The 26,412-nt window shown below is 47.3% G+C and overlaps 1 protein-coding gene across 5 annotated transcripts in view; it reads right to left on the bottom strand.

The window, feature by feature from the left end:
* Positions 1-22,902, bottom strand: part of FMNL2 (formin like 2) — a 148,048-nt gene extending 125,146 nt beyond the window's left edge. For all 5 annotated transcript variants that reach the window (XM_075757369.1, XM_075757367.1, XM_075757370.1 and 2 more), the window contains exon 1: positions 22,637-22,902. In XM_075757369.1, coding sequence (XP_075613484.1) covers positions 22,637-22,753 — 117 coding nt within the window. In that variant the 5' untranslated portion in view covers positions 22,754-22,902. The remainder of the gene's footprint in view (positions 1-22,636) is intronic.
* Between the last annotated feature and the right edge of the window lie 3,510 nt (positions 22,903-26,412).

Below are 26,412 nucleotides of genomic sequence, written 5' to 3'. Positions count from 1 at the left end.
CCAGGCTGTCATGGAGCAAAGTCAGTGTGAGCGCCCCAGGCTACCCCGAGACTCCAGGATTGATTATGCTATAAATAACCCTTGCACTGAATTACTGGAACAACTAAATTTTAATTGGGTAACCCAGGAAATTATCCTCATTTTTCTGCTCAAGGGACATGCAAGTAAACCTGCGGACTATCCAACAGGGACAACCAGCAGATAGTATTATCTGTGAGAAAAAAAAAATGGATTGATTTAGAAAGATGAGGATTAAGATATGGAAAAGTAGCTCTTGTAGCTCAGCCCAGACGAAAGGAGTCAGATACAACATAAAAACCTGCAGAAGGAATAACAAGCTGTGAGCCTCACAGCTGGGCACGAGCATCGGCAACTGCAGGAGAACTAGCCTGGGGTGGAGGGGGAGAGGACCACTGGAAGGCCAGTCGGGCAAGGCAAGAGAACATACAAAATAAAGGACCATTTTCAGAAACCATGTTGGGCTTACCAACGACCTTAGATCAAATGAGACTGAGATTTGATGTATTAAACTCCCCAATCTTCAGATGAAGGTTTGAGCAAAGCATAAAGGAAGAACAAAAGTCTGAACTGTTGGGATGTAGAAAATGAAGAGACGAGAGATGCCACGCGCAATAGTAAAACCAAGCTAGTTCATCATCAGGAAGGATTTTACAAAGCTAGAGATGGCAGGTGGCATCAAAATAATCATGGTTCAGGAGTCCTACTCATTTTAAAAGGTTACAAAAAATTGCATTCTCCTGGCAGGGGAGAGGCGAGGAGGGACGGACTTCGACACACTCAGCTCCAAATGGGGATGAAGGGAGACCAGATCCCCTTTCACAGTCTCCAAAGAAACAGCAAGAAAAGGAGGTATCCAAGACCACTATACCTGAGAAATTCAAACAAAAGGAACAGACAAAAGCAAATGTTTTCCTAGACTTCTCAAACCTTAAAATAAACTGCTAGAGTTGTTGCTGCAAGTGATAAACAACATGAGTATTCAATAACACACAATAGATTCACTTACTCACAGGTTATTTACTGTTTGGAAACAATTGGATTGCTTTTTCTTTCTTGTTTTTAAGAGCTTTAGAATATCCTGAGAAGCAGTTAAGGAGAAAAAAAAAATAGCCCTGCTGATGCACACTCATACTGGTAACGATAATCACTACTGGATCATTTCATGGAGAAATGTGCTATGTAATTAAACAGTTTCTCCATCACACATACCACAGTGTTCCTCAATGCTCCCCTGCCCCCAGGCTGGGGAACAGATTCATTTCTCCAGTGCAAGAGCTGGGGATAAGCCCACAGCTGGGGACTGGAGCAAGGCTCCTCCATGGAGGTTGTACCAGGAAAGGGCCACCACAGGGCTGTCCCTCAGCCCCCATCGACCAGCTCCCATAGCAAAGGGCAAACGATGCTCCGGGCTTGTTCCCATGAGCAGTGCTACGTTAATGGTTGGACCTGATGATCTTCAAGGTCTTCTCCAACCAAAACAATTCTATGATTTTCTCTGTCGTTGCACTGATGCTTACCAAGAGAGCTAGTGCTTCAGGCCAGAGACCAGAACCGGGCTGGGATCTACCCAGCAGTGTCTTGAAGTTTTCAGCATCCTGCTTTCGTGGGGCAGGCTGCTGGCAGCTCCTCTCCTTGCAGCCACGGAATATGACGTACTCCTGCTCCAGAAGCAGACTGGTGAGTTCTTGCACACTGGCGGGGGTAGCGTACTGTGCCAGTGGTTCAGCTGGTGGCACGCTTGCTCTCCATCTGGAAAGCCCGAAATCAAATCCCACATGTAGGTTTTGTCCCGTTAAGGTGGGGTTACCTGCAGTGCAGCTCCTGTGCAGAGCGTAGGCTGAGACAGCTGATTTGTTCTCTGGGATAAATGTTAAAATCCTAACAAAAATTAATAACCCCATTAAATTAAAAAAGCACATGAAAAATGCAGAGCCATCTGGCTATATCTGTATTTAGCAGCCACCTTTTCAGTCCTTCCTAGAGCAACAGGTAACGCTTACACCCAGTCTGCAGTTACTCTCACCTGCATTTTGCAGCTCTCCAGTGCACAAAACCTGGCAAAAAGCACGTGATGAAGAGACTTGCTCTCCCCTAGCTCCCATTAGATTCCCTTATCAAGACAGCCTGGTTTCACACCCAGCTCCTTCCCTTTTCCTGGATTACCTCCTAGAAAATTGACTGCAGAACCCTCCCCTAAATACCAACATTTAATATAAAGCCTTTTCATTTAATACCCAGCATTTTTTCCAGGCATCTGTCCCTCATTAATCTAAACAAATGGCTGCACCTTTGGTGGATTTCCAGCTCTAATATTCATATGTTAAGATGAAAATAACACTCTACTTAGAGCTGGAAGTCACTCTTTAAATTATACATTTTCAGAGACAAAAATTTCATTTGGTCTGGTGAGAAACGTGACTGACTTGGGGCTGTACCTTTTTCTGACCATCCCAAATGGCTCACACATTACTGTTAAATTACCAAGACCTACAAGCTTCTTGCATTTTTTAGCACGCTAATGCTACATTTGAATGGGACAGTGTTTTGCCTCTCTCTGGATTTCTACTTCAAAGGATTATTAAACTTGACCTAGCAGAAGTAAGACTGCCTGCTCTCAGGCTTTATTTGGAAAGTAGCTGAACCATTAGCTGCCAATTAACATAAATTCTTCTGTTGGAAGCACTTTCTCCATTGCACTTGACCCGACAAACTCATTTTCAGGATACTAAGAAGAAAGGGAATACATGAACAAAGCTCTGTTTTTTTTCTATTATTCAATTCATTTTATGCATAAATACTGGTAATAGTTTATTAAATCTCATTTGAGGTTTTCTGGCTTCCTGATTCATAAATTAACAAAAATTACTTGATGTTTAAAACAACAGCTTTTGAGGATTCGGCGTACAAAACTCGATAACAACATATCTTTGGCTGTAGCGCAGTTCTAAGGAAAGGTGCAGTTCACAAAGGGATACGGCACCAATCTGCAACGTGTGTAATCAATCCATTGACAGCAAAACCAAGTTACTGCCCCGATTACATTGAACTCTGGATAGGCCAGTACATCAACTTTTCTAACAAGATGGCCAGAAACTCTGATTCTAAGCAATTCAAACTAAAATTCCTATAGAAGTAAATGGTTACACTATTATTTAGAATATTCTACTGGTAACTGCTTCTGAGTATTAAATGCCCTTGGACCATGCATCCAGACCGCTCTTCTGCGGAATTCTCTCTTGCTTTTTTGCAACTATAAAATGGTACCAGGAGTGTGACCACCATACACAATATTTCAGTAATACCTACGATGGAGCAGCAATGGACTTGCTATAGTACCTGTCAATTTGCTTCTGGAGTTAAAACCCTTGTACCAAAGACCTTCGGTTTTGCTTTCAGTGTCAGAATCACAGCAGTATAATTTAAAGAGAAGCTAAAACGGTAAGTCTGTCATCTCCATCCCAAGTATCTCCATCCCAAGTCACTGCTGGCCCTTGCTAACAACACGCAAGCAGTGACATTTATACCGTATGTCATCAAAACAGAAGCATGAGCAGAGAGGAGGCTGTTAGGGATGCACAGAGAGCACGGACACTACAAATCCTTATTTCCAACAGAAACTGCTCCAGCAACAGAGGCCAGGTCAGCCATTCCCAGGCCCATCAGTGCCTCTCCTATGCGTACGCCTGCCCAGTCTCATAACCCTCCCCAGCAATACAATACTGATTTCACTAACAATTTGAACTAACAGAGGGGGGAAAAAAAAACCCCACGCTGCAATTTACCAAAACCGCAAGCCCTTGTGTGAATCAACAAACGTTCTTGACCCAAGAGTCACAGGCACCGAGTCACGGTGAAGCCTCAATGACTCGTGATGCAGCACAGACTATGGCATGCAGGAGGACGACCGCTCAGGCTGCAGCAGTAAGAGCGCTTGCACGACCTCAGCACATGGTTTCTGCTTTGTCACTGCTTGCACAGGCAGGACACCCAGCCTGAAAAACTGCGTTCACAGTTACCAGACCAGTACTGAAACAGACCCTGAACACTCTCTGGTACCAAGGTCACTGCATCCCGGCAGCCTTTTAGCATCTTCTGTTCACACCACCCAGCTAACTCCCTGCCCATCTTCCAGGACAGCAAAGGACAGGCAGGGGCGAAACCCCACGTGCCATTATCCATGAGCAGGGCAGGTTGGCTGCGGAGGCAGAGCCGAGTGCCAGGGGACATGTCACACTGAAACAGCGCTTCTGTATCCTCGTGTAAAATCACTGCTCCCTGGTGCATGAGCTTTAAAATAAGAGGCTGGGATTTTTTTATTTCCATGCCCCTGCAATAACTTGTACCTGGTTCTCAGTTACAATATTTCTTTAGAAAGAAAGAAAAAAAAAAACAAAACCACTGTGCTGCGGGCTTACTCTTTGGATTATTATAACATTATAGTCTTCAGAAAGGAAGCTTAAAGCAACTACACTCAGGCGAGGCAGTCTGAGAGCTTACCGGGTAAAGAGAATTTCTCATCTGGAACTTGCGCACCAGATTTTAAAAACTATTAAGCTGTTTCTGACGTATCCCACGCTGACCACAGACGCTCTGCTGAGGTGGGACATCGTTCCTGAGTGCTCAGGGCTGCACGCTGAGAAAAACTTATGCCGACTTTTAGACTGGTTTAACATCAGAAAAAATATACGATGCAACAACTTAAATATGTTTTCCAGATGATTTTACTATTAAGAAAAAGAATAGCAAAAAAACTCTATAGATCCTAAATCGTATATGACTAAGATTACAAGTGAAATGGTTATTCATGTAACATAACCTCTGCACAACATGGTGCTACCACAAGCATGGGAAATCTTTGGAAAAGATGTTGTATATTAAAATGAAAGTTTTATATTTTCATGTAATCTGGGGGTTTGAGCACTTAACAGAAAGAAGGAAGTAAAGAACCCAGTGTAAAACACTATCCAAAGTCTACTCATAGATGTTTGTAAGTACAGTTATTGTTTTATCTAAAATAAAATAAAACCTTTTCATGTTACAGGAGTTCATATATAATAGGTTATATTCAGAAATAAATATATGCTATTCCTGTTATGGAAGGAGGTAACACTGTAAACAGCCAGGAGTTAGTTTCACTCCTAAATTTCCAATTAAATTTGCATTTACAGTTAGACGAAAGTCCATCTTGCTAGGCTAACAACAGGATTTATCTCTGTCTTTCTTGCCAGTCTATCTCCAGATGCTTTTGACTGTGCCAAGCGCTGACTAGTTCATTGAAGTCTCTACGTCGGGTCTGTCTCAGGCTGAATATTCAACCCAAGACCTTTCCGTTTAAGAGCCAGGTGAGGAAAAATGAGTTTTACCCATGTTAGAAGTGCTTTGGGGATGGCAAACAGGACAGCCCTGACCCAAATCCCTTGAGACGAAACTCGATGGTAGGAGGAAAGAGAAAAATCAGGGAACTTTACCTGACACATTACATGACGCTACTGGACAAGGAGGGCGTTAACACTGGCCACCAGAACTTTCCACGTGGGATGGAGGGACTTTTGCCAGCCACCAGCCAGCCCGTGACATCCCCTGCTCCCTGCTCAGCTCAGGGTATTTCAAAATGTGTGTATATTTCTAGAGCAAATCTTCTCTAATTTAGGACTGTTGTAGATTAAAACTAAGAAAATACAGGCCAAATTCAGCCCTCAGCTGCGTCAATAAAGCTCTCAGAGAGAACTGTGGGTATTAATTTCACCTTACGCATCCAGACAAAAGAACAAAACCCATTTGTCCCATCTGGTAATGCAGAGAATTACCACACTTGTGAGGAAGATAGTACTTTTGACCGAGAAGGAGGAGCAGAGACCATCTCCGGAGCCCATGAACTCCTCCTAGATTTGTCAGATTAGGACAAAAAGATTATATGTCCACCTACAAACACACAACTGCCAAGAGTCTTCGTCAACCTACATACAAACATTTCTTGCAAGTTGGTACCTTTTGCTGCTGCTGCTCCTCACCCCCAGCACAACCAGACGGCATAATTTTAAATAAACTAAGAGCCCAACTCTTATCCCCCCAACACACCCATGCATCCCTCTAGAAGTGGAAGAGCCTTTAATGCCAGCGAAATCAGGCCCCGTGAATGTACTGAAGTGTCTTTCAGAAACAGCAACGGCATTCACATTAAAGGCAATACCCACCAGATGTTACAAACAAGCCACAGGTTTCAGATGGCGAATACCATCGTGTCAGGGGAACGACATTTGCTTCGGCTGACCTTTTTGCTTAGGTGTGGAGTGCTCAGATACATACAGCCTCCCTGTCATGAAAAAAACCCAACTCATTAGTGCATCAGGGCACCTGTACAAGGCTAATTTTTTGATGTACATCATCTTTGATCGAGTTGACCCCATCCATGGCCATGCCAGCCCAGGAAAGTAAGGGTGTCCTCACCGCCGGGGGTCAAGGTTGCCCCCTCTCCCTGCCGCTGTCTCCTGCACTCCAGGCTGCATCTGCTCACTGTTCCACCACAGTGCAGCCTGATAACCAGCCACCCAGTCCTGCTCAACCTCCGCTCAGACCTGCACCTTACCGCAGTCTACAACTACCTGAAAGGAGGTGGTAGCCAGGTGGGGGTCGGTCTCTTCTCCCAAGTAAGAAGCAACAGGACAAGAAGAAATGGCCTCAAGTTGTGCCAGAGGAGCCTTAGGTTGGATATTAGGAAAGATTTCTTCACCAAAAGGGTTGTCAAGTACTGGATCAGGCTGCCCAGGGAAGTGGTTGATGTGGCACTTAGGGACGTGGTTTAGTGGTGGGCTTGGCAGTGTTAGGTTTATGGTTGGACTCAATGATCTTAAAGGTCTTTTCCAATCTAAACAATTCTATGATTTGAACACCTGGATAAGCCTGTGGGATACAGATCTGCACCAGGCAGAGCCCACAGCAGTACAAATGCTTCTACTCTCTGGGGAGGGAGCAGCAACGGCAGGCAATTATCCTAAAAAGAAAGGGCTTGTCTTCTGATTTCTTATTCAGCTGAAACACTTGGTGACACTTTCCAGAAATCATAATGTGACATAAAAGTACAAAAAATGGCATCACAGTTACACGAGATTTGCAAAAACATGCTGCACTAACACACGCTATGAAGACAATGTGCAAACACCACCAGGTTCTCACGACAAAAACACAGGGACGGTGCTCAAAAAGCCTAGTGGTGTTGTAAACTACAGGCTGCTTCAATCAAAAATAAAGAGAACGAAGAGTGTAAAAGTAATCCTAACATGGTAAGAATGTGGCATCACAGACTGCATCACTTAGGGCAGGCATCCTCAGTTGACAGACAAGATAACTGCATCAGTGAGGATGTGGTTAAATGCCACTGCTTTAAATTGCAGCATCCCCTGAAGAGGAGCAGTGCTTCCCTCAGCCACACCAGCCTCCTGTGCAACTCCCGGTGCCCTGTGCGGGAGAGCTGCTCCGGCAAGTCAGGAGCTGGCGTGGCTGTGGGACGCTCTCATTATGTTGCATTTTTATTATATATTGTCAAATTGCTCAAACGCACGGTATGCGAGATCCCTCCCTCCATCCACCACCACGTACACAAACAAGACAGAAACAACACAGTTCAGCCTCCTACTAATGCAAAAAAATTTAAACTGTGACCCTAACAAACGGTACTTGCTCATGGCATGTTGATATTTCTCCAGCCACATTCCCTCCCACAAAGTTAGAAATGCCTTCAAGATAACTGAGGGGAGACAGAGCAGGCTGCTCTCTAAGTTAGTCCCTCAGCTGCGTTCAAAGTGTCCTGTTAATGTAAAATCTATGCCTGCAACAAAGCCAGGGTGCCTTTTGCTTTTCTAATAAACATACTGGATGTGCCAACTTGCCACCCGGCTCCTCCTAACTTTTCCATGCAAGACCACAACACTTCCCACATCACTGCATGGTTCCACAAACAAAGCATAGCAACCCAAAACCAAGTCTGTATTTAGGCCAGTGCTCACAAAAGTACTCAAATGCCTTCAAGGTTCCCACACGGGTAATAAATAACGCTTGCAACGCCTCCAAGAGCCCTGTTGGGTCTCTCCTGCTCCACAAGCCTGGCAGTTCAACAGGAGCAAAGGCCACCCACCAGAAAGCACTGCTTGGTAGCTAGAAGATGCCACCTGGTAAAACTCCTGGAGTGCAAGATGCAAACGCAAAGACTTTAAAATCTCCATCATTTTAAAAAGTCTCTGTCCTGCACTGGCAGTTAACGAGAGGCAGTAACAGCGATACAAACACCACCTTTGCTGAGGACCAAACTCCACTCCCAGCTGTGCGCAACTTCTGAGAAGGCGTCCCTGTGGGAGGGACAGGCACGGACATCTCCAAGGATGGAGTCTGGGCAGAAAAATCCATAGAACTACTGATCTGCTCTCTTTTATCCACTCTCTAAAGGCTTTATTGTTATTATCATCGTGCACTGAGATGCTGCAATAGCTGCTGATTCCTGTGAAGAAAGTGAAAGTTTCAACCCAAAAATTGCTAATCAAGGGAATAAGCAGAAAACTAAAACTTCTCTGCTAATTGAAAGAGGAGGAAGCAGCCCACAGCCAGGCCCCCGGCACCTTGAGTAAGTAGCAGCAACTTGGAAACCAAAATTAGGTCATTACCGAGGCTCGGAGAGTCAGCACATACAGCTTCCACAGAGGAACGGCAGACACGTCCATGGCCGTGGTATCACACCACACAAGGTCAGCCACTCTAAAAGCTCAGCAGGATAAGAGCAGCCACATTCAAGGCCTTAATCAGTGTTTTGCCTACACTGCTTTACAGTTCAGTAAAGACTCCCTGTTTTTCACTAGTATCTTTGTGAGAACAGTTCTCGCTGCAGTACACCGCGGTGCTCACGGTTCACCAAAGCGTTAACACACGGCTCTCCAGCCAGCCACCAGCCCTGCTGGGAAGGGCGGCACTTGGGCAGATGCTACGCACGCACCACCGATGCAGAGCTGTCACACGAGGCATATCTTCTTAACAAGTGATTCCCAAACCCACCATTTCTGAAGACGAAATAAATCCAAACGGGAATTTTGTCAGTGTTAGAGAAGAGGTGGTTTTCTCCTTATGTCTTTTCTATGGAATATGTTTTGGTATAGCAGTAGCAATTGGGAGAACGTACCCAAATAAGCTTGCAGATTAGCCTTAAAAATATTACAAGAGGGATTCTTTTTCCTGTTTCAACGCTTTTGGTTTCAATGCATCTTTATGCTTATTTATGTATACTGCCTGGGTTGTTCCAGTCCAAGAACTGTGCTCTGTACTAGAAACACAAGTAATACCCTGGTTTACACAGACCTCAAGGATCACCCCTTCCTCAAAGAACTTAAAAAAGTTTTAAGAATTCACTGAATGCCTTACAAGTGGATCTGGGTAGTTTTCACTCCACTTGCTAAACAGCAGGGATAAGTCACCTTTAACAAAGATTTGCCATCAGTCATAAAATAAACATTAGCAAAACCAAACAAATAGCTTTGCGCTAAGTAAAAGTCCTTTTCCCTTTCAGTTTTGCCACCTTTTGTCTCTGAGCCAACCAAGAATTCACTGCCAGGGAAGAATTTCATGCTTAATCAATTTTTGCCTCACTCACATTTGTAGTATCTGAGTTCCTCATCTTAACTGAAAAACCAGCGTGCTCACGATGCACTGAGTGCCCTCTGTAATTACCGCCGTATCTGAGGATGCAGGAGCAGTATCAGCATGTGAAAACTGCGAGCTGTTTTTCCTGCCCTGCTCTGTGAAACGACGAATTCATTTGCATCATACTTGCTGATGAAGGATCCTGCTGCTGCTGCTGCTGAGCAGGGAAGGACTCAGCTCATGTAAACTCTCGCACAATTTCTTTTCCATTCTAATTGAAGCACTTAATCTTCTGCCAAAATCCTTCTCTAGTACAGAGAAAGCCCACCTGCCTTCTGGTCTGAGCAACAGTCTGGATTTGCAGGTGTATGCACAGCTTTATTTCTGGAAAGCATCTCTGTTGCTCACGTACCAAGCGATGGCCTACAAACAGAGCGCTGGACCACTGCGGTAGCGATGGGGTACAGTACCAACGATGTGCCGTACAAAGCTTTTGCAGACTCACTCTGTGCGAGAGAGATGCCTCACTTAGAAGAAAAGGTCATCAGTCACATACCTGAACATGTAAACCTTCATGTGTGCCGATCTGAAAGGTCATTGCATTTTAACCTGTACAAAGACTGAGGCTTAGCTTCTGAAATTCCTCTTCTCCTGTTCTTTTGCCATTTGATCCGAGTCAGCTGAATCTCTTTTCATGAATGCACTCAGCACGGTAAACAAGCACAAGGAAATCACTGTTGACTATCCCAGGCATTACAGGTTCTCGTATACAAGGATTTTTTTTATTTTAAAAAAAGTGTTTTAAGTGTTTTGTGTACATCATTCATCTGCTCACACATCTCTACATTAAAGAAGACATTTGTCTGTCTTCTCCTGATAGAAAACACAGAATTAATTTCCAAGTCCAGATGATTCTTCAGACCCTCACGCCTCCCTTTCATCATGTTTTCTCTCCTGAAACAAGCTGCACCACAGCTCTGATACTGCCTTTACTTCTCCAAGAGAGAGGTCTTCTGCATGGCACTGGTGCCACAGCACTTCGCAGGGTGTGCTGAACAGACTGCAGCACCAACCAGCTTATTCAGACTGAAGCCGGATGAATATAATCTCTCCTACCTTCATTTGGACTCACAGGCCAATCATCTTTGGAAATAAGCCTTGCGGTCATCAAAAAAGTAGTTTCATTTCATACACATGTGCATACGGAAAGAAGGACAAAAATCTCATCTCACTTCCAGAATACAACAGAAAACTAAAAACTGGAAGAGAAGGTGTGAAGCAAACAAAACCATTAACTCTGTCCCAGCCAAAACCAGTACAAAATGAGCTTTTTTTTTTTCAAATACATCAAAGAGAAAAGATGCCCTGAAACACCAGAAAATAAACAAACTAAAATGCTGCTCTTCAGCTTCTGAAGCTAGACAAATGAAAGACTTTGAAGGCAAGCTGACATGGATCTGCAAAGGTGACTTCAAAGAGCCAAAGGCCAGCTGCCAGGTCCCAGATCCCCAGGGTAGCTGGAGAGGCACAGCGGGCTTCCCAACGTGTCAAACATCTGCATGGGGGAGGCAGTCAGCAGGCCCATTTTCTTTTCCCAGGGGTTACGGCAAGTGCTGGGAAGCTGGGAGACATTATTTCTAATCCCTGCCCTGTTGCTCAGTTTTGGGGGGCCCACAGCAATTCAGCAATTCTCTTTTCCAAAAGGTAATGAGTAATCACTCTTCATCTTCCCCCGCAGCACTGTGAGGCTTGTGAAAGATTCATGGATAAAAAAATGCTGTAAAGCACAAAAGTTTTTGTTTTATTTACCAAAACGAATATTGTACATTTGCCACACTTAGATATTCATTTACGTGATCAAGAGAACAGGCACTTGTACTTGAAGCTCTGACACGGAGTAGAACTGTGTTTTCGCAGACGTGCTGCCACTTCCCTGTGTGCTGGGAGAGGATCGCCGAGAAGACGTGACAACTCCTTGGCTATTTTAAGGAGCTCCAATTTTTAGAGAACAAGATTCACAACAATTCAAAGTTACCTGTAAGCTAGATGCTATCACAAAAGGATCGAAATTACCACCAAACGCTTCCTGGCTCAATCGATGGTGCGCTTTAATAACAATCACTACGTCAAATTGACTTATTCAGTTTACCTGAAGAGCACTGTTGACCATCAAGCAACATCTTATGGAAACGCAATGAAAGATAACCCACAAGCCGATGCCTTGTGTAGGGGCGGCATGCCAACAAACTCCACAACCCTCAAAAGCATGACGACACTGTGCAATCAGTTGCTTACCATCAGCTCCCCAGTAAAACGCCGTACACCTCACTTCATTGTGACGCCAGGTAACACACCTGCCTACAAAGGTGGAGCGCAATTATTTAGATTTGCAGTTTTAGGCTTACTGTGTCTGAGAGAAGAGACAAATACAACACTGACCTAACATATCTGTGAGAGCATACAGATACACAGAGGCTCTCATATACGCATGCAACATCAAAGCTCCTATGTGAGCAAACTTTAAGTTAAATATTTGTGACAGTTAATTTATTTGATCTTCTGCATTTGCAAGGCTCAGAGCTGGGCAAAAAGCCCTTTGAAGGACTCCCAAACACACTAAATTATTGGAAACCTTTGTCAGAAAACTGCTGTATAAACTCCACCAAGCTACCTCTGCCGCTTCACAGACCCTTTCGATAAACGGTGGCACCTACCTCTGCCAGAACAGCTGGCTTTGAAACGGCTGGAGGTAGACGTGCGTTATTCCTTTGCCTCTCGTAGGAGATGGAAAGCAGAATGAAAGGAGTCAGTAAAAGGACATGCCAGAGTATTAGATGGATAAACAACCAGAATTTCTGGATTGAACAATTTGCTCCTTCATTTTAATTACCAGCTTCTGAAAGACTTCAGAAACTTTGCCAATTTGTGCAACTCTCTATTCTTCACTTTTGGCCTCAACTATACAGTCATTTTGCAGACAAACAAATAACAGCTGTAGAATCTATATTCACCCCAAGTCCTTTTATAGTAAAATGACTTCTGGCCAAATAACGTATATTAAAAAAACCACCCCAAAACAAAACAAACAAAAAAACCCCCAACAAAAAAAAAAAACCCAAACACAAATCCAAACACAAAACCCACCCCACTAATTCTTATATTTTAAGGTATCTCCCACAGCACCCAAACACATACTAAAAAAACCTGAGACTTCATCTGCTCCTGGAGGCCTCAAGGATCTCCTGTACAGGAGCAACTTCTGCCCTTGGCCAACATCCGCATGGAGAGCGGCCAGAACAGGACACGAACATCAGAGAAGGCAAGGGCACCTCTGGGTGCTCCTGCTGCCATCACCAAGCACTTCTGGACCAGGACAGGACCTCTGAAAGGGCAGGAGGCCACGGTTAATAAATACTGCTCCCTCTGCACTCTCCAGGCAACGCAACATGAAAAGTCACATCTGCCAGGGGTTTTCCTGAGGATCCTTCTGACATGGGAGTTTCCTCCGGGGCACAGACCAGGCTGCACTGACTGCCGTCACCCCAGCAGTCCCAGCACATCTCAGGACAATTCCCAGTGCAAACGGCCGCAGGGTGCCCGTGCAGAGGGACGTGTCCCCACTTGCCTCTCCAGACCTTCAGCCGGGAAGCGGTTGGGCACGTTTCCAGCTCATGATCAAGTACACACAGTTGCTCTCAAGAGTTGCAATGCAGAGTCCTGGAGGTCCATGCATCACGCAGCGCTCATCTGAAGACCATTCATTTCCAATACAATACGACTATTATGTTGCTTTACGAATATCCTCCCCAAATATATGTTTAACGATGCACAGTTACAGAAGACAAACGCTTGTTTTGTTAGAGATCCCATGGTAAATTGAAAACCAATGCATGCTGAATTTCTCCAGTATGTTAGTTATAACAGAGTATGGGCAAGTTATACATTATCCAAGTCTTTATGCAGTGAAACACTTGTGAAAGGCAGTAAGACACTATTTTAGGAAGAGACAAAGCCTGGGACAAATTAATGCTTCTATTTTCCAATATATCCATATATAATAATGTGCATCTTGAGTTATTAAAACTACAAAGCAGATGATCAAGGTCAAAACAATCAGTGCAAGTGAGACAATACCCAGTTAAAACAGGGGTGCACATCGCATACCTTCCGCCACCTACGGATCTGGGAGCCCTTTGCAGAAGCATTTGGGAACGCGGCATTTCCCAGCGACACTGCTATGCGGGTAAGAGCACAGCCCTTCAGTTTCCATCGTATGCAGTCCAAGTGCTAAAAACCGGCTCGTTTTACTACACTGACCCTGCAGAATTGAAATTGGCAGGATGGGATAAATGGGAAATTAGTGCTTTTTAAGCAACAGCGGCTGAAAGTGCTTTTACCTGACTCGCAGGCTGAGGCCTTTGGCTACAGTGATGCTGCAGCTTGTAAGAGCTGGAGGCTCAGGCTAGATGTTTTTAATGCAATTATAAATCAAATTGAATGAGTTGGTGTCACTTATTTCCCATACCAAATTCCCAAATGGACTCTTACAAACAAAGAAGAAAATAAACAACAATTCAGCTCAGTTTGTCTGAAAAGTGGCTGCACACTGCTCGCTGCGGAAGTCTTCCGGCGGCTGGAACGGCTGCTTCGCTGCCGCTGCCTGGGAGCGCATTTCAAACTGCTCCTCTCTGAACAGGCAACCCATGGTTTTCCTCCTCAGCTAGTTTTAAGGTCTCATCTTCTGGTTTCCAAAGAAAATCACATTTACCTCTATTACTGAATTTTCCTCAGCAGTGAGAAAACCCTCCGGAGCGAGGCACCCTCCATCTGCAAATGCTCCGGGGAAACCAACCACCACTCTGCCGAAATAGCCGTGCTTTCTGCTGTCACACACACCTCCCGAGGGCACAGCACCCAAAAGGCACCAGGAAAAACAACTGCTTCTCTTGCAGTTTTCTTTATGGCTTCCTGCACTGCAAAGTATTTTGATCCTGATCATAATGTACTTAATTCAAACTCAAGAGGCAGCCCAGATGCTTAAAAATAAACTGCAGCCGAAGAGCGTTGCTGCATTAGCATGTTTTGCATAATTCATTTCATCGTGCTGTGGAGAGCTCTTCAGTTCCCACTCCGTGCGAGGTCACGATGGCAGCACGCGCACGTGCTCCTCCACGGCACCCTGCGGGCAGAGCCGGGCGTCAGCCTTTCCTGCCTGGCGGAACCACGCCGAGAAGGAGGTCTGCAAGCGAGGCAGGGCCGGCTGCAGGGATGCTGGTGTGACTCCAGGCCTGTTTCGCCATCTCTCCTGGAAGACCACTCTTGAAAACTATAAGCAGGACAAAGACCTTGGCCATTTTTTAAACAATTTTAAATTTTCAGTTTCTGTTACCTAAGAACAGTCTGTTTAGGAGTACCCTGTCAGCACCTTGAGTTAAAAGGAGCTCAAAAAGAGTTAAGTTGATGACACCCTTTCACAAGAAGCTTCACATTTGGTGAGGCACAAGTCAGCTCACAGACATCTGCCAGACACGTCCCCTCGCACGCCAAAGCGCATCAGCGAGCCGTGGCGTAAACAGCACTAAACTCTACCCAGGGACATCACTGACTGCTGACGACAACTTGTACAGCAGAATCTGCAGCAAAAATGAAGAGGTCGATTTAATTTCCCATGCTACAAGTCAGCATTGAACATCAGTGTTGACGTGGGACCATTTCATCTGGATGCAAGTAGTGATGGTGCCACTGGAGCACAAACCTGCCCCGTGAGACCCTTCCCGGCCACCTCCTGCTCACACCCACCCAGGAAGCCGCTGATCAAAAGCGAGTGTCACACGTTGCAGAAAGACCACTAGTTGGGTCAGCAAAGAAAAGCAAAAGCAAAACTGAAATCAATCACAGGGATTTTCCACTCCTAAAACGAACAGTAGGCTGTATTCATTCTCACTTCTCTGTTACCGAGTTGGAAGAAGAACAGCAACAACACTGAGAAATGAGCAGAAATGCTGAAAGCTCAAGACTAAAGAAATGTATTTGGGGGAAAAGGCAGGAACTGGCACTAGGTTTGCCTTTTATTAACACCCCAATGACCAAACAAAAGATCATAAAGTGAACGTCAAAGCTTCATTTCACTTTAGGATGTATTCAAGCTACAAATAACGAGGAAAAACCCAGCTACTCCTGTAGGGTGTTTCCCTCCCTTAGCTAAGAACTGACAGACCAAGATGATGGATTTAAAACACCTTTTTAAACCGACTGGAAAAAAAAAATATTTAATTCAGCAGGTGCAAGCTTCGAAACGAGAGCAAAAGATTGCCCAGACCCTGTTAAAAACAGAGGCAGTGTTGACCCAAGATGAAGCACCGGACCGACCGGTCCCTTTTGCAACTGTGAGCAGCACCCAGGACCCAAACCTCAGCAGGAAAAAACACTCCCCTTCTCTTAAACAGCCGTACAAGCACAGGACATGGGTTGATAATTAGCATGCATACCTTCAGGCAGCTGGTTTATTTTTAAAAGTTTTCGGACTCTTTAAAAAAAAGTTGCTTGAATAATTTACAATCTTTGCTGAATGCTGCAAAAATACAATAAAAATAGCAAGTACCACCAAATCTGAATTATCTGGGGTTCTTTTGTACAAACACATGGGGGGAAGCTAACATTTTTGTTTGGTTTTGTGCTTCTGCTGGGTTTTGCTATTCGGAGGAGGAAAAACTTTCTGAAGACTTTAATCCTTTTCACACAGCATGAAAAGCTAAAGTGATTTTTTTTTTTTAAATTAAAGACTAAAGGCAGACTCCAGCGGCTCTAAGTCATTCAATCGTCAATTGAAAACAATTCGACAGCTACTGTTTTAGTTAAGATCATCTCGTAAACTCTAAATTTCATTTTGTGTCTCTCAAATTCTTTCCCAAGCATCACCCACTACATACAGCACTGCAGAAGAGACCATTTAACACCTCGGGGCCAAGTTTTGCACGGCCTTGCTTGTGAAGACAAAATAAAAAAACCTTTATCTTGCACGCAGGGTTAAAGAAGTTTAGAGAGATGCTTGATAAAGCTTCAACACACTGGAGGAAAGATGATGGTGCAGGTTAAGGGTGAAGGCAGGGGCTCTGTGCTCCGCAGGAGGAATTCAGCGCCCGCAGCAGCAATCATCCCGTGAGCCCTGGGGTCACTGCACACAAGCAGTCCCAGACACGGACGCAGCCAGGGTAAGGACCTTACCCTGCCGTCACCAGCGCTGCGCAGAGGCCTGTCCCCTCCCCAGATGAAACATGGGACTTCGGCCACCACACGCAGCGGCTGCGGGGTCCTCCCCCAGAGCCCTGCACAGCATGGGGGCCGCAGATGGAGAGCAGGGTCTGCACTGCAAATAAAGCCTATGCACACCTAAAGGAAAAAAAGGAACAATCCTGCCAAGTTCATAGATGCGCATGTTTCACACCCCATTTTGTTTTCTGCCTTAAGAAGTTGATTGACCTGTTGTTACTCACCTTAGACAAAAGCACAGAACAATTTGCAAGGAAATATGACATGATGATGGGTTTATACAGCACACAGCACAAAAAGGATTAGAAAACCTCTCTGCTATCATCCTCATAACTGGGTTTGCAGATGCAGGCTGTCACACCCACCCGAGATACCCCTGCGAGCACCCCCAGAAGCAGTGCCCCCCCGGGACAGCCCGGGCCCTTTTGGCTTCAAACAGCCATCCCTTTCACCTGGGTCTTTCGACAAAAACCCTACTACTTTCTCTCAGGCTATTTGGAGCTCATGAACAAGTGACACACGCAGTTTGACAGAATGGGTTCATACCTCTATCATTATAGCCCAATAAATTAAGGAGATTATTTTGTATGGAAAAATGGTATACAGAAAAATATACACATCTACATCAGCTTAGCTATTTTTTAAGTCTTCCAGTTTGCAGGACCTGAAATTAATTTTAGGAATGTGACTAATTTGCTAGTAGCTAAATACCCACCACAGTATCCTTGTATTCCAGACACTTTAAAAAAAAAAATAGTTTTACAAAAACATTCTCCTCTCATGTCTAGGTGGAAAAACTTACAAATGCCGTCTTCTGATTTACAAGGCAGCTTGACAGATGTGTCACCACCAAGTACTACTTCACCTTGTGAATTTAACCCTTCAGAAATACATATATTTAACAATATGATTTATTAGATTGTTTCTTCAAGCAAAAGGTGTCATTGCTGAAATCATTTAAACGAGACCTTGAGGAAAGAGCCCACGTGGCAGAAGCCCGTCAGAGACAAAGCCTAAACAAGAAAACACAACAGGTCTTTTCAATATCTGAATTTTAGAAATCTTTTCCTGAAAGTTGTTCCTAAATCTAGTTTACCGTCTCTCAACTTCTGTAGTATTGCTTTCAAATTCCACAAAAACAATACAAGTGACACCCGATATGAGAGCACAGGATCTCAACTGAAATTCATCCCAAGAGAGTTCTGTGAAATTTAGGAATTACAACAAGGAATTCAGTGCCCCACCAAAGCAAGGGAATTACCACTACTACCTTGCAGATATCTCCTGCAACCCTGTCATGCTCCTTAATGATCTGCAGACTCTAAATCGCATATATTATAAAACAATGCGTAATATATTAGAGTATTAGAAAGAAGAATGGAAAACAGCTGGGAAATGTTACAGTTTTCACACTGAGCTTTCAAATTCTTTAGCAATAGACACTAAAACTCCCTTGATTGGTATGAAAAACGATGCTCAGACAAAATCCACTGTGAAGAAGGCAATTCTACCAGAACAAAGAAGTTCGTATCGGCAAAGCCTCGCACACGTTCAGCGGAAGCAGAACGGATGCCCTGCCTCCAGGTAGGTACTATCACGTTAAACTGAGGACAGAGCACAGCAGGGCCGGGAACAGGACGGCAGAAACATCTCCTCCCTCCACGCTCCCCTCACCCTTCAGACACTTTCCTCCATCCTACAGGACCAGGCACAGAAGACTCCTTTGTAAAATGAAACACCACTTGGTGGGGGTAAGAGGATATTTCCTGTTAACCTCACCGCAGATTTGTAATCCAGCAGTCAAATTATGTCAATCACAGCTCATTAGGCAACAATTTACCCTGCCAACTCTGTCCTGGCTGCTTCCTCCAAACCACGTGTCATTTGCAAACGTGCAACCCCGTTACCGGTTCAGAGAAAGACCACCCCGCTGCAGGAGCTGGAAACCTGGCTTTTATCCCCGCATCTCCAAACTCACAACCCACTGCATCGGATGGCAGTGCCATAATGTCTACAGACGCGTTCAGCACACTTTGTGTGCAATGGCGCTCGCGCACGCTGAACGGCTTCCTATGCAATAAACTGGGGTTGCTTACCAGAATTCATGATTTCACACACACTTGCCCCATGTGTCCACATGATAAAGCCAAGAAAAAAAACCCAACACAGCTGAGGAGGAAAAGTGAGCATGTTGGGAAAGGGACAACGGTGGGAGGTTCCCGCAGATGTGTGCCCAAGGGGCTGTGCCGGCGCCGGCAAGCTCAAAGCCAGTGCCGTTCAAGCTCAAAGCCAGCGCCAGAGCTGGGAGCTGGCTCTCAGTTTATCCAGGATTCCTCACGGGGAAATCGGGAACTTGGTGGCAATAACATGCCACCACTTCCCTGGACTTTACACCCTTGTGTAAACTTGAAGCTAAGGGAATTATTTCACGTGTCCTACCAAAAGGGGAGAATTCACATCAGTTTGAGGGGATCGAAAAAACAACGCTTCGCTTACAGAAACCTGCATCTCTTTTGGCTTATCCTGCACATTGTTCTCCTCAAAGTACATCCCATCAAATATGATATCTTCCTGAAACACACAGACAGACCCTGGTCCTCACTGACTACAAATCTCAATGCAACAAACAAGCCAGAGAAGCACATTTACTACACCAGTCCCAATAACAGCACCGGTAGACACAGCCCTACAGGGAAAATCCTCTCACGTTACTTGCCCAGCAGACCAAGAGGCGTGACACAACCAGACCCAGCATCGCTGCCCTCCACCTGGGTCAAGCACTGCCACATGCGTGCTGAGCACGCCCTCAGTAACGTCGATGGCACCGTCAGAGACTGGAGGAACGTATTAGCACAGCTAGATTTGAGAGCTTCACCAAAAAAGCGTGACCTGGAGCACTTCCCATCATCTCCTGCAATTTATGCACCTCAAACCTCAAAGAGCAAGGCTAACCACGAGGCAGGAAGGTGATTCCGTATGTTTGAAGTGAACAAACTACTTCGTCAGAGACCTTCCTCAAGACTAAGTCTGCTAACAGCCCAGCAAACGCAAGCTAGCGCACATGTGCATCACCTCCAGGCGCACCGCTGCTCATCCATCCCCTTGCTGAAGAGGCCACAGAGCTCCTGAAGATCAGCAGAGTATGTTCAAAGTGGAAAAAATAAAACAACAGTCAATGTCACGGCACTTGGCGGTAAAAATGTGGCCAGCCTGCGCTATTGTCATGGACACAAACATGTTTTAGAGGGCTGTGGCTCACTGTGCTACTTCTGCAGAAGGAGAGCTGAAAAAAACTTCAAAATACTTTCGTGAGGCTGCACAGGCGGAATCTTTCCCACACGGCCCCACTCTTTACATAGAGAAAGGGAAACGGTCAGCGCGATGACTGTACACCTGCACGCAGCTGCAACTCAACCAAGCTGCATGTTCATCAACGTCAAAAACAGCCTTGGAAACTTCATTAGCAGTACGAAAATTGCTATTGTCAGCAAAGCCCTTTGGGAACTCACCAAGGCTCTCCGAGTGTGCGAGCAATGCTTGTGCCAGGCTAATTTCTTAAGACAGCGTGCAAAGAAGGTGAGATTTAGTCCTATAACCTTCAGCATCTCCTACTTCATACTCTCATCTCCTGACTAACCCTCTCTCCCTACAGAAAATATTCCTCATCTTTTTTTTCCTCCGACTGCCATTCCTTTCTCATTAATCCCTGCTGTTGTACTGCCTACCCTGTTCTGGGGTTTGACCAGTGGCACAGTCATCTTCTCCTCAGAGCCACAGAGAAAAGAAAATAATAACAGCCTAGGAGTTTAATCTTTCATAAACTGGCCAGATATTTCCTGGAAGCTGCAGCAAACACCAGCCATCCCCAGCTGGCTTCAAGAACAGGCTGAAGGTGATTTCTGGCCGTTCTAGCAGTGGTGTTTGGGCCCCATCTTGCAGCTCCTCCCGATGGGAGCAGACCATGCAACACCCCATGTGTACAGACATCTGCACAGCCTGACGCTCCCTCCAGCAAAGCTACAACAGCACTCGTCCTCTGACCCGTAATTTAAGGCCATCTTCTAAAAACAGATGCCATCTACCTCTTTCAAGTACCTCAAGAAATTACTAGAGGCGTGGTCCTCTTATCTCCCGTATTTACGTTATACGTATCTAACGCACTCTGCTTTCCCAAAGGATGTCTCTTCCTTTTACTGATCTAATCAATTGGTCCCAACTCTAAATCACTAATTTTCTCCCACAGACCACGCACACAAATTAAGCCAGGCACTCCTTTGGTAGGTTAAGATGAATCACGACTTGATTCTGAGCCATACATGGCTTGTGGGGGCATCTCCCATCTGTAAAACGACCACGGCTTTCCCCGACAAGAGCAATGCGAGATCAGGCTTTTTCCACTGTGCCTAATAATCGTAACATCTCACTCGCCATTTGGCTCATCAGTGGGGGTTCCTGACTGAATAGGCTTATTCTTTTCTTAGACATGATAATCTAATTGGGTCTAACCAGAAATAATCCCTAACACACACCAGTTTGTGAAACCTTGCTCAGCACCAGGAGCATTTCAAATACCGGGGGGTTGCTCTAGTATCTGCTATGGGAATTACTCTTGCAACAGCTCGCCTTGCTGGGTTTCACATGGCATTACAAGGAACGCAGGGCATAGCATGCACGTGGGTTTTATTCGTTCTCCCAGCTTCTGTTTTTCACGTAAACGTTGCTCAAAAGTAAGGAGGACATGGAAGAAGAGATGGGTCGTAATAATCTACCTGCACAACTTAGATACCTGAAAGAAAACACGACATTTGCCCAAAACGTTCCCATGCAGCACCAAGGGAAGCACTGCCCTTCCTGGGGAAGTTCTCCCGAGAAGGTGATCTCAAACACCAAGTCCATCCTGCTACTCAGGTGCGGGGAAAAGAGCAAAACAAAAACCAGAGCCCGACAGAAACGCCGGCAGCCTGGAACCAGCCCCGGGTGAACCGCACACACGTGCCAGGGACGTGGGGACGGCAGGACCGGCGTGTCCCGGGGGGGGACCCACGGCCTCGCAGCCGGCCGAAGGGCCGGGCCCCCTTCCAGCCCGGGCTCCGGGAAGCCGCCAGGCCGAGGCGAGGCCGCACCGAGGCTCCCGGTGGCCGCCGGCTCCCGCACCGGTCCGCCCGCTCCTCCCCGCCGACGGCCGGGGCCGGCACCGCCAGCAAGCCGCCGCGGGCTTCTCTCTCCCGGCGGTTCCTCACAGGCTCGCCCGCGAGGAAGGGCAGACCCCGGCGTGGGGGAACCGCCTCGGCTCGGGGGAAGGCGGCTCTTTGGGGGATCCCGAGACAAAGAGCCGCAGCCGGCACACGCCTTGCCCCCGCTCCGCTCCCCTCCCGTTTCCCCCCCCCCGCGCCGCGGCCCCGTCCCGCCGCCTCCGGCCGGGCTGCGAGGTGCGGGCGGCACCGCCCCGCCGAGCCCACCTGTGCCGCCGGCCCCCGGCGGGGCTGGGGCGGCCCGCCGCCGCTGAGGGGAGAGCGCGGCGGGGCAGCTCCCGCCCCGGTCTCCAACTTTTCCCCGATTCCCAGCCGCGCACCGGCCGCCCCCCACCCACGCCCCCGGGCCAGGCGCGGGGCCCCGCAACTCCTCGTCGGCCCCTCCACGGAGGCCGGCGGGCGGGCGGTGGAGCGCGGCGCCCCCTCCCCGGCGGCCCGACCCGCTCCCCACAGACAATGGGGCCGGCACTCACCAGGACGACGGCGAAGCGCTCCTCCAGCTCGCCGGGCTCGGGCATGGGCAGCTTGAGGGGCACGCTGTGCGCCCTGAACTCCGTCTGCTGCGAGTCCACGCTCCCCGCGTTGCCCATGGCGGCGGCGGCGGCGGCGGCCCCTCCGCGCTGCCTCCGCGCTCCGCGCCGGCGAGCCAGGCGGGCTCCGCGCCCCGCGGTCGCCCTCTAGCACCGACGGCGGAACGCCGCGCCGCCGCCCGTCATGGCTCGCCGCCCTCGCCCTCCCCCCGGGGCGGGCTCGCTACGGCTCCGGCTCCAGCTCCGGCTGCGGCTCGGCAGCGGCTCCCCCGCATGCCGCCCCGCGGCCGGCACGGCCCGCACAAAGCCCCGCTCCGCCCCCGGCCCAGGGGTGCGCTGGGACTCGTAGTCCCGCCGCCGTCCGGGGGAGGGCCGGCGGGGGAAGGGGCCGGCTGCGGACCGGCGGGGGCCTCGGGGCGACTCCTCGGCGTCCATTTTACCTCACCGGGCTACGGCGGCCCCTGCGGCCTTCCCCGCCCAGGTTGCTGCCTGCGCCCCCGGCCCTGCCCCGCCTGGGGTCTGTGGTGCCGGGGCGGTAGGGCCCGGGGTTGTACCTCCGGACATCACCTGAAGTGGCGGCAGCAGGCGGGCCGGCGGTCACGCTGCCTCTGCAGCTCGGGGGCCTGTTGGCTTCGAATAGCAAGGAAGCTTGCAACCACACTGAGGGGCTTCCAAGGAGCCGTGGTCCCGCTCACCGCCCCCGCAGCTTGGTGTACTGAAATCAGAACAAGGGGGTGATAAATCTCCGTAGGTTCAGGGTGACACCACCCAAACAAATCCGTAATTGAGACAACGCCACCTCAGCATAATCGAGAGGATCATCCTTCTCCCAAGCATGTCAAAGCTGGCCTGCTCTTCAGATGTTATTTTCCATTTCTTTATCGTTCCCCACAAGTTTAAGCGTTGTGGTGGTCAAACCCAGACCCCATTAATGTTTTAATCTAGGCCGTTGTGCAGGGGCAGTGTTAGAAACACCAGGCACGGTACCTCCCTCCGGGTCGAAGAAAGCTCTGCAGCTCACCTTGAGCTGGTATTGACCCATTTGGTGACTGTGCTGTATTGCACTTACATCTGGTTTATTCTCCAGTCTGACACCTAATTCCCTTCCTGTCACCCCCCACCAACCCATATCCCACTGCTTTATATTAACATTCGATTATCCTTCCAGGGAAGGACGATTTTCACTCAGCTTTCACCTTCACGATGGCTCACCTACTGCTGCTTCTCCTGGTCATCGCCACCTTCAGTCTGTCCCCGCTTCGGCATCCCAGCGCAGGACTGCTGCGCACGTGCACCGCTGTGGTGCTCAGCATTGTGCCAGCTCACAATTATGGATAAAATTACAAACGTCATTAAAGGCTTTCGGTGAGTATCAGTGAAGTTCTGCCTTTTGCTGCCAGCTAGTTCAGGAAATTCAGTAACTCTCCAGAATACAGCTGCATGGTGATTTCCTAGCGCTGTTAGCTGGCGGCCGGCAGTAAACACACCGGCGCGCTCTGCAATGGGATTTGGCTGGATCCATAAATGTCTACTGTGATACAGGAGTGTTTTTGGCTTTGCTTGGTAGGAGATGGTAACTATCCACATGGAGATTAATTTGGGGGGAAAAAAGCAAGAAGATAAGCATTATTGTTTAGAAAATGACCATTTCTTAGTTTACGTTATCTAGGATGACAGTTGTGCTAGAGGCACAGCTTATGAAGCTGCCACAAAAGCAATGCGTTGGGAGACGCGCTGCAACACACGCAATCCTGCAGTCGAAACCCAAGGAAGCGACAGTGAGCTTTTCTCTACATGCTCTAAACCCGCTACTAATTAAATGGGCTCATTCTAATTAAAAAAAAAAAAAAAAAAGACATAATACATTCACAACTGGGACGGTGAGCGACACACTCTGTCCTGGCTTGCACCTTGCCCACGGAGCGTCAGCCAGTGCAGGGCTTGGCCCGGGACCCTGAGCAATGCTGAAGGTGTGGGATCCCGCTCCACGGGCACCGCAGAGGGTGTTACCCCAGGGACAGGTCAGAATTACATACAACTGCTTTGTGAAAAGCCTAAAATTCTTGCAATATCCTTAATAAACAAAGTTTTAAACCCCTAGACAGTTCTTGGGAGTTAATAACAATGTTATTGTCGATAGTGAAGGAAATAGTAGTAGATACTTTGCCTGATGTCTTTTATCTATCACAGTTCTTTGAAAGATTAATTAGTTAATTAAGCTTCACAGCACTGCTGTGAGATAAGGGAGCATTAGACTATCACTGATAACAGATGAGGCTCAGGGTACAAGGCGCTGCAGACGGTCTCTAGCCATGGAGCCTTCACCCTCCCCGCAGCGATTGCCAGCTGTGCTGAGCGCTTGCCGCTCCCCAGGCTCGTGCTGCGGGGCAGGACCTTAGTGACACCCCAAAGGGGTCCCAGGTGCCCGAAGCTGAGCACCGCAGGTCAGAAATCACCCATCTGTACCCTCAGCTCCCTTTCAAACCCAGCAGAAAACCGTGTAAAGGAAAGTGTTACTTGCCATACGTTGCACATGGGAAAGTGAGAGGCATGGCACAGCTTTACAAATAAACGCGCGTGTCGCTGTCGATTGCCTGCGACAGACTTGCTCCAATATGAGAGGTCCCAGGATTTGCCCAGTCAATAGCTTCCCACCATGGTAGCACTCAGGAGCCTTAGTTTTCTGAATCAAGGGGAAATCATCTCAGCGTCTTTAAGTCCCCCTGGACAAAGGGAGACGTTCAGGGACCGGGAGCCGCTGCTAGCCACACATACCTGGGAGAGGTTAGGATAATTGCAGGGCAAACTGGATTCTTTGGCTTACATTTAGGCAAGAAGCCAAAGGCAGCTCTAAATCATGCTATAAGGCATAGTCAGTTCAAAACCAGACTTGCAAAACTTTTAATGAAACTAACCATCTGTACGTACGGCGACTGTTTAACATCAATGCAGTAGTGCAAAGGAAACAAATTCTTTTAAGAGAACAAGATGATTTTTGAGCAATTTGTTGTAGTCTGTAACCGGGATGTCGACATTTGTAAATGTCAAAATTAGCGCGGCAGCACTGCTAAATAAAAAAGCTACGTAACTGGCTCACGCTTAAGCTAAAGAAATTATTCTGGGATAAAAATTAATAAACAAGACCTCTGCTTTTACATTTATTTATTTAAAATAAATAATCAGCTACACGATGTGTAATTTACAGAGCTCATCCCAGGCACCCAGGCAATTCACACTGGGTGATGCCACCAGGGAAGTCATTGTCTGCACCGGGGTTAATGGCCGTACCAGCTCTGCAAGGGCTCCGTGCCGTGAGTTCGTGTGGAATTTCACTGGAGAATGAGACAAATACTTGTCAGCCTCTGCTGAAGCTAACTGGTAGCTCTGTTTGCCACCAAAATCTCCACATTAAAACAAAGCTGGAAGTTCAGGGCCAAGCCTTTCTTAAATTCCCCTGAACCACTGTCTATTTATCTACGGAAGAAACTCTGAAGGGGAGAAAGAAGATTGTTTGATGAACCCTCATTTTCTCCCAATGCTCAGCATTTCCAGCCGGATCCTGAGCTGACATTTCAGTGAAGTTCCAGGTGATCTGATTTAACAGTCTTGAAGCTGGAGGGTCAGCGTTAGGCTTTAATAAATAGCTAAATCCTAGCTCAGCAGTGGCGAAGGTAATATTCATAATAAAGATGTAGTGCAACCATAAACTCCATTGCGAG

This window comes from Balearica regulorum, chromosome 6 (assembly GCF_011004875.1).
Source record: "Balearica regulorum gibbericeps isolate bBalReg1 chromosome 6, bBalReg1.pri, whole genome shotgun sequence".
Lineage (NCBI taxonomy): Eukaryota > Metazoa > Chordata > Aves > Gruiformes > Gruidae > Balearica > Balearica regulorum.
The sequence above is the reverse complement of the archived record's forward strand: the minus strand, read 5'-3'. Positions and strand labels throughout refer to the sequence as shown.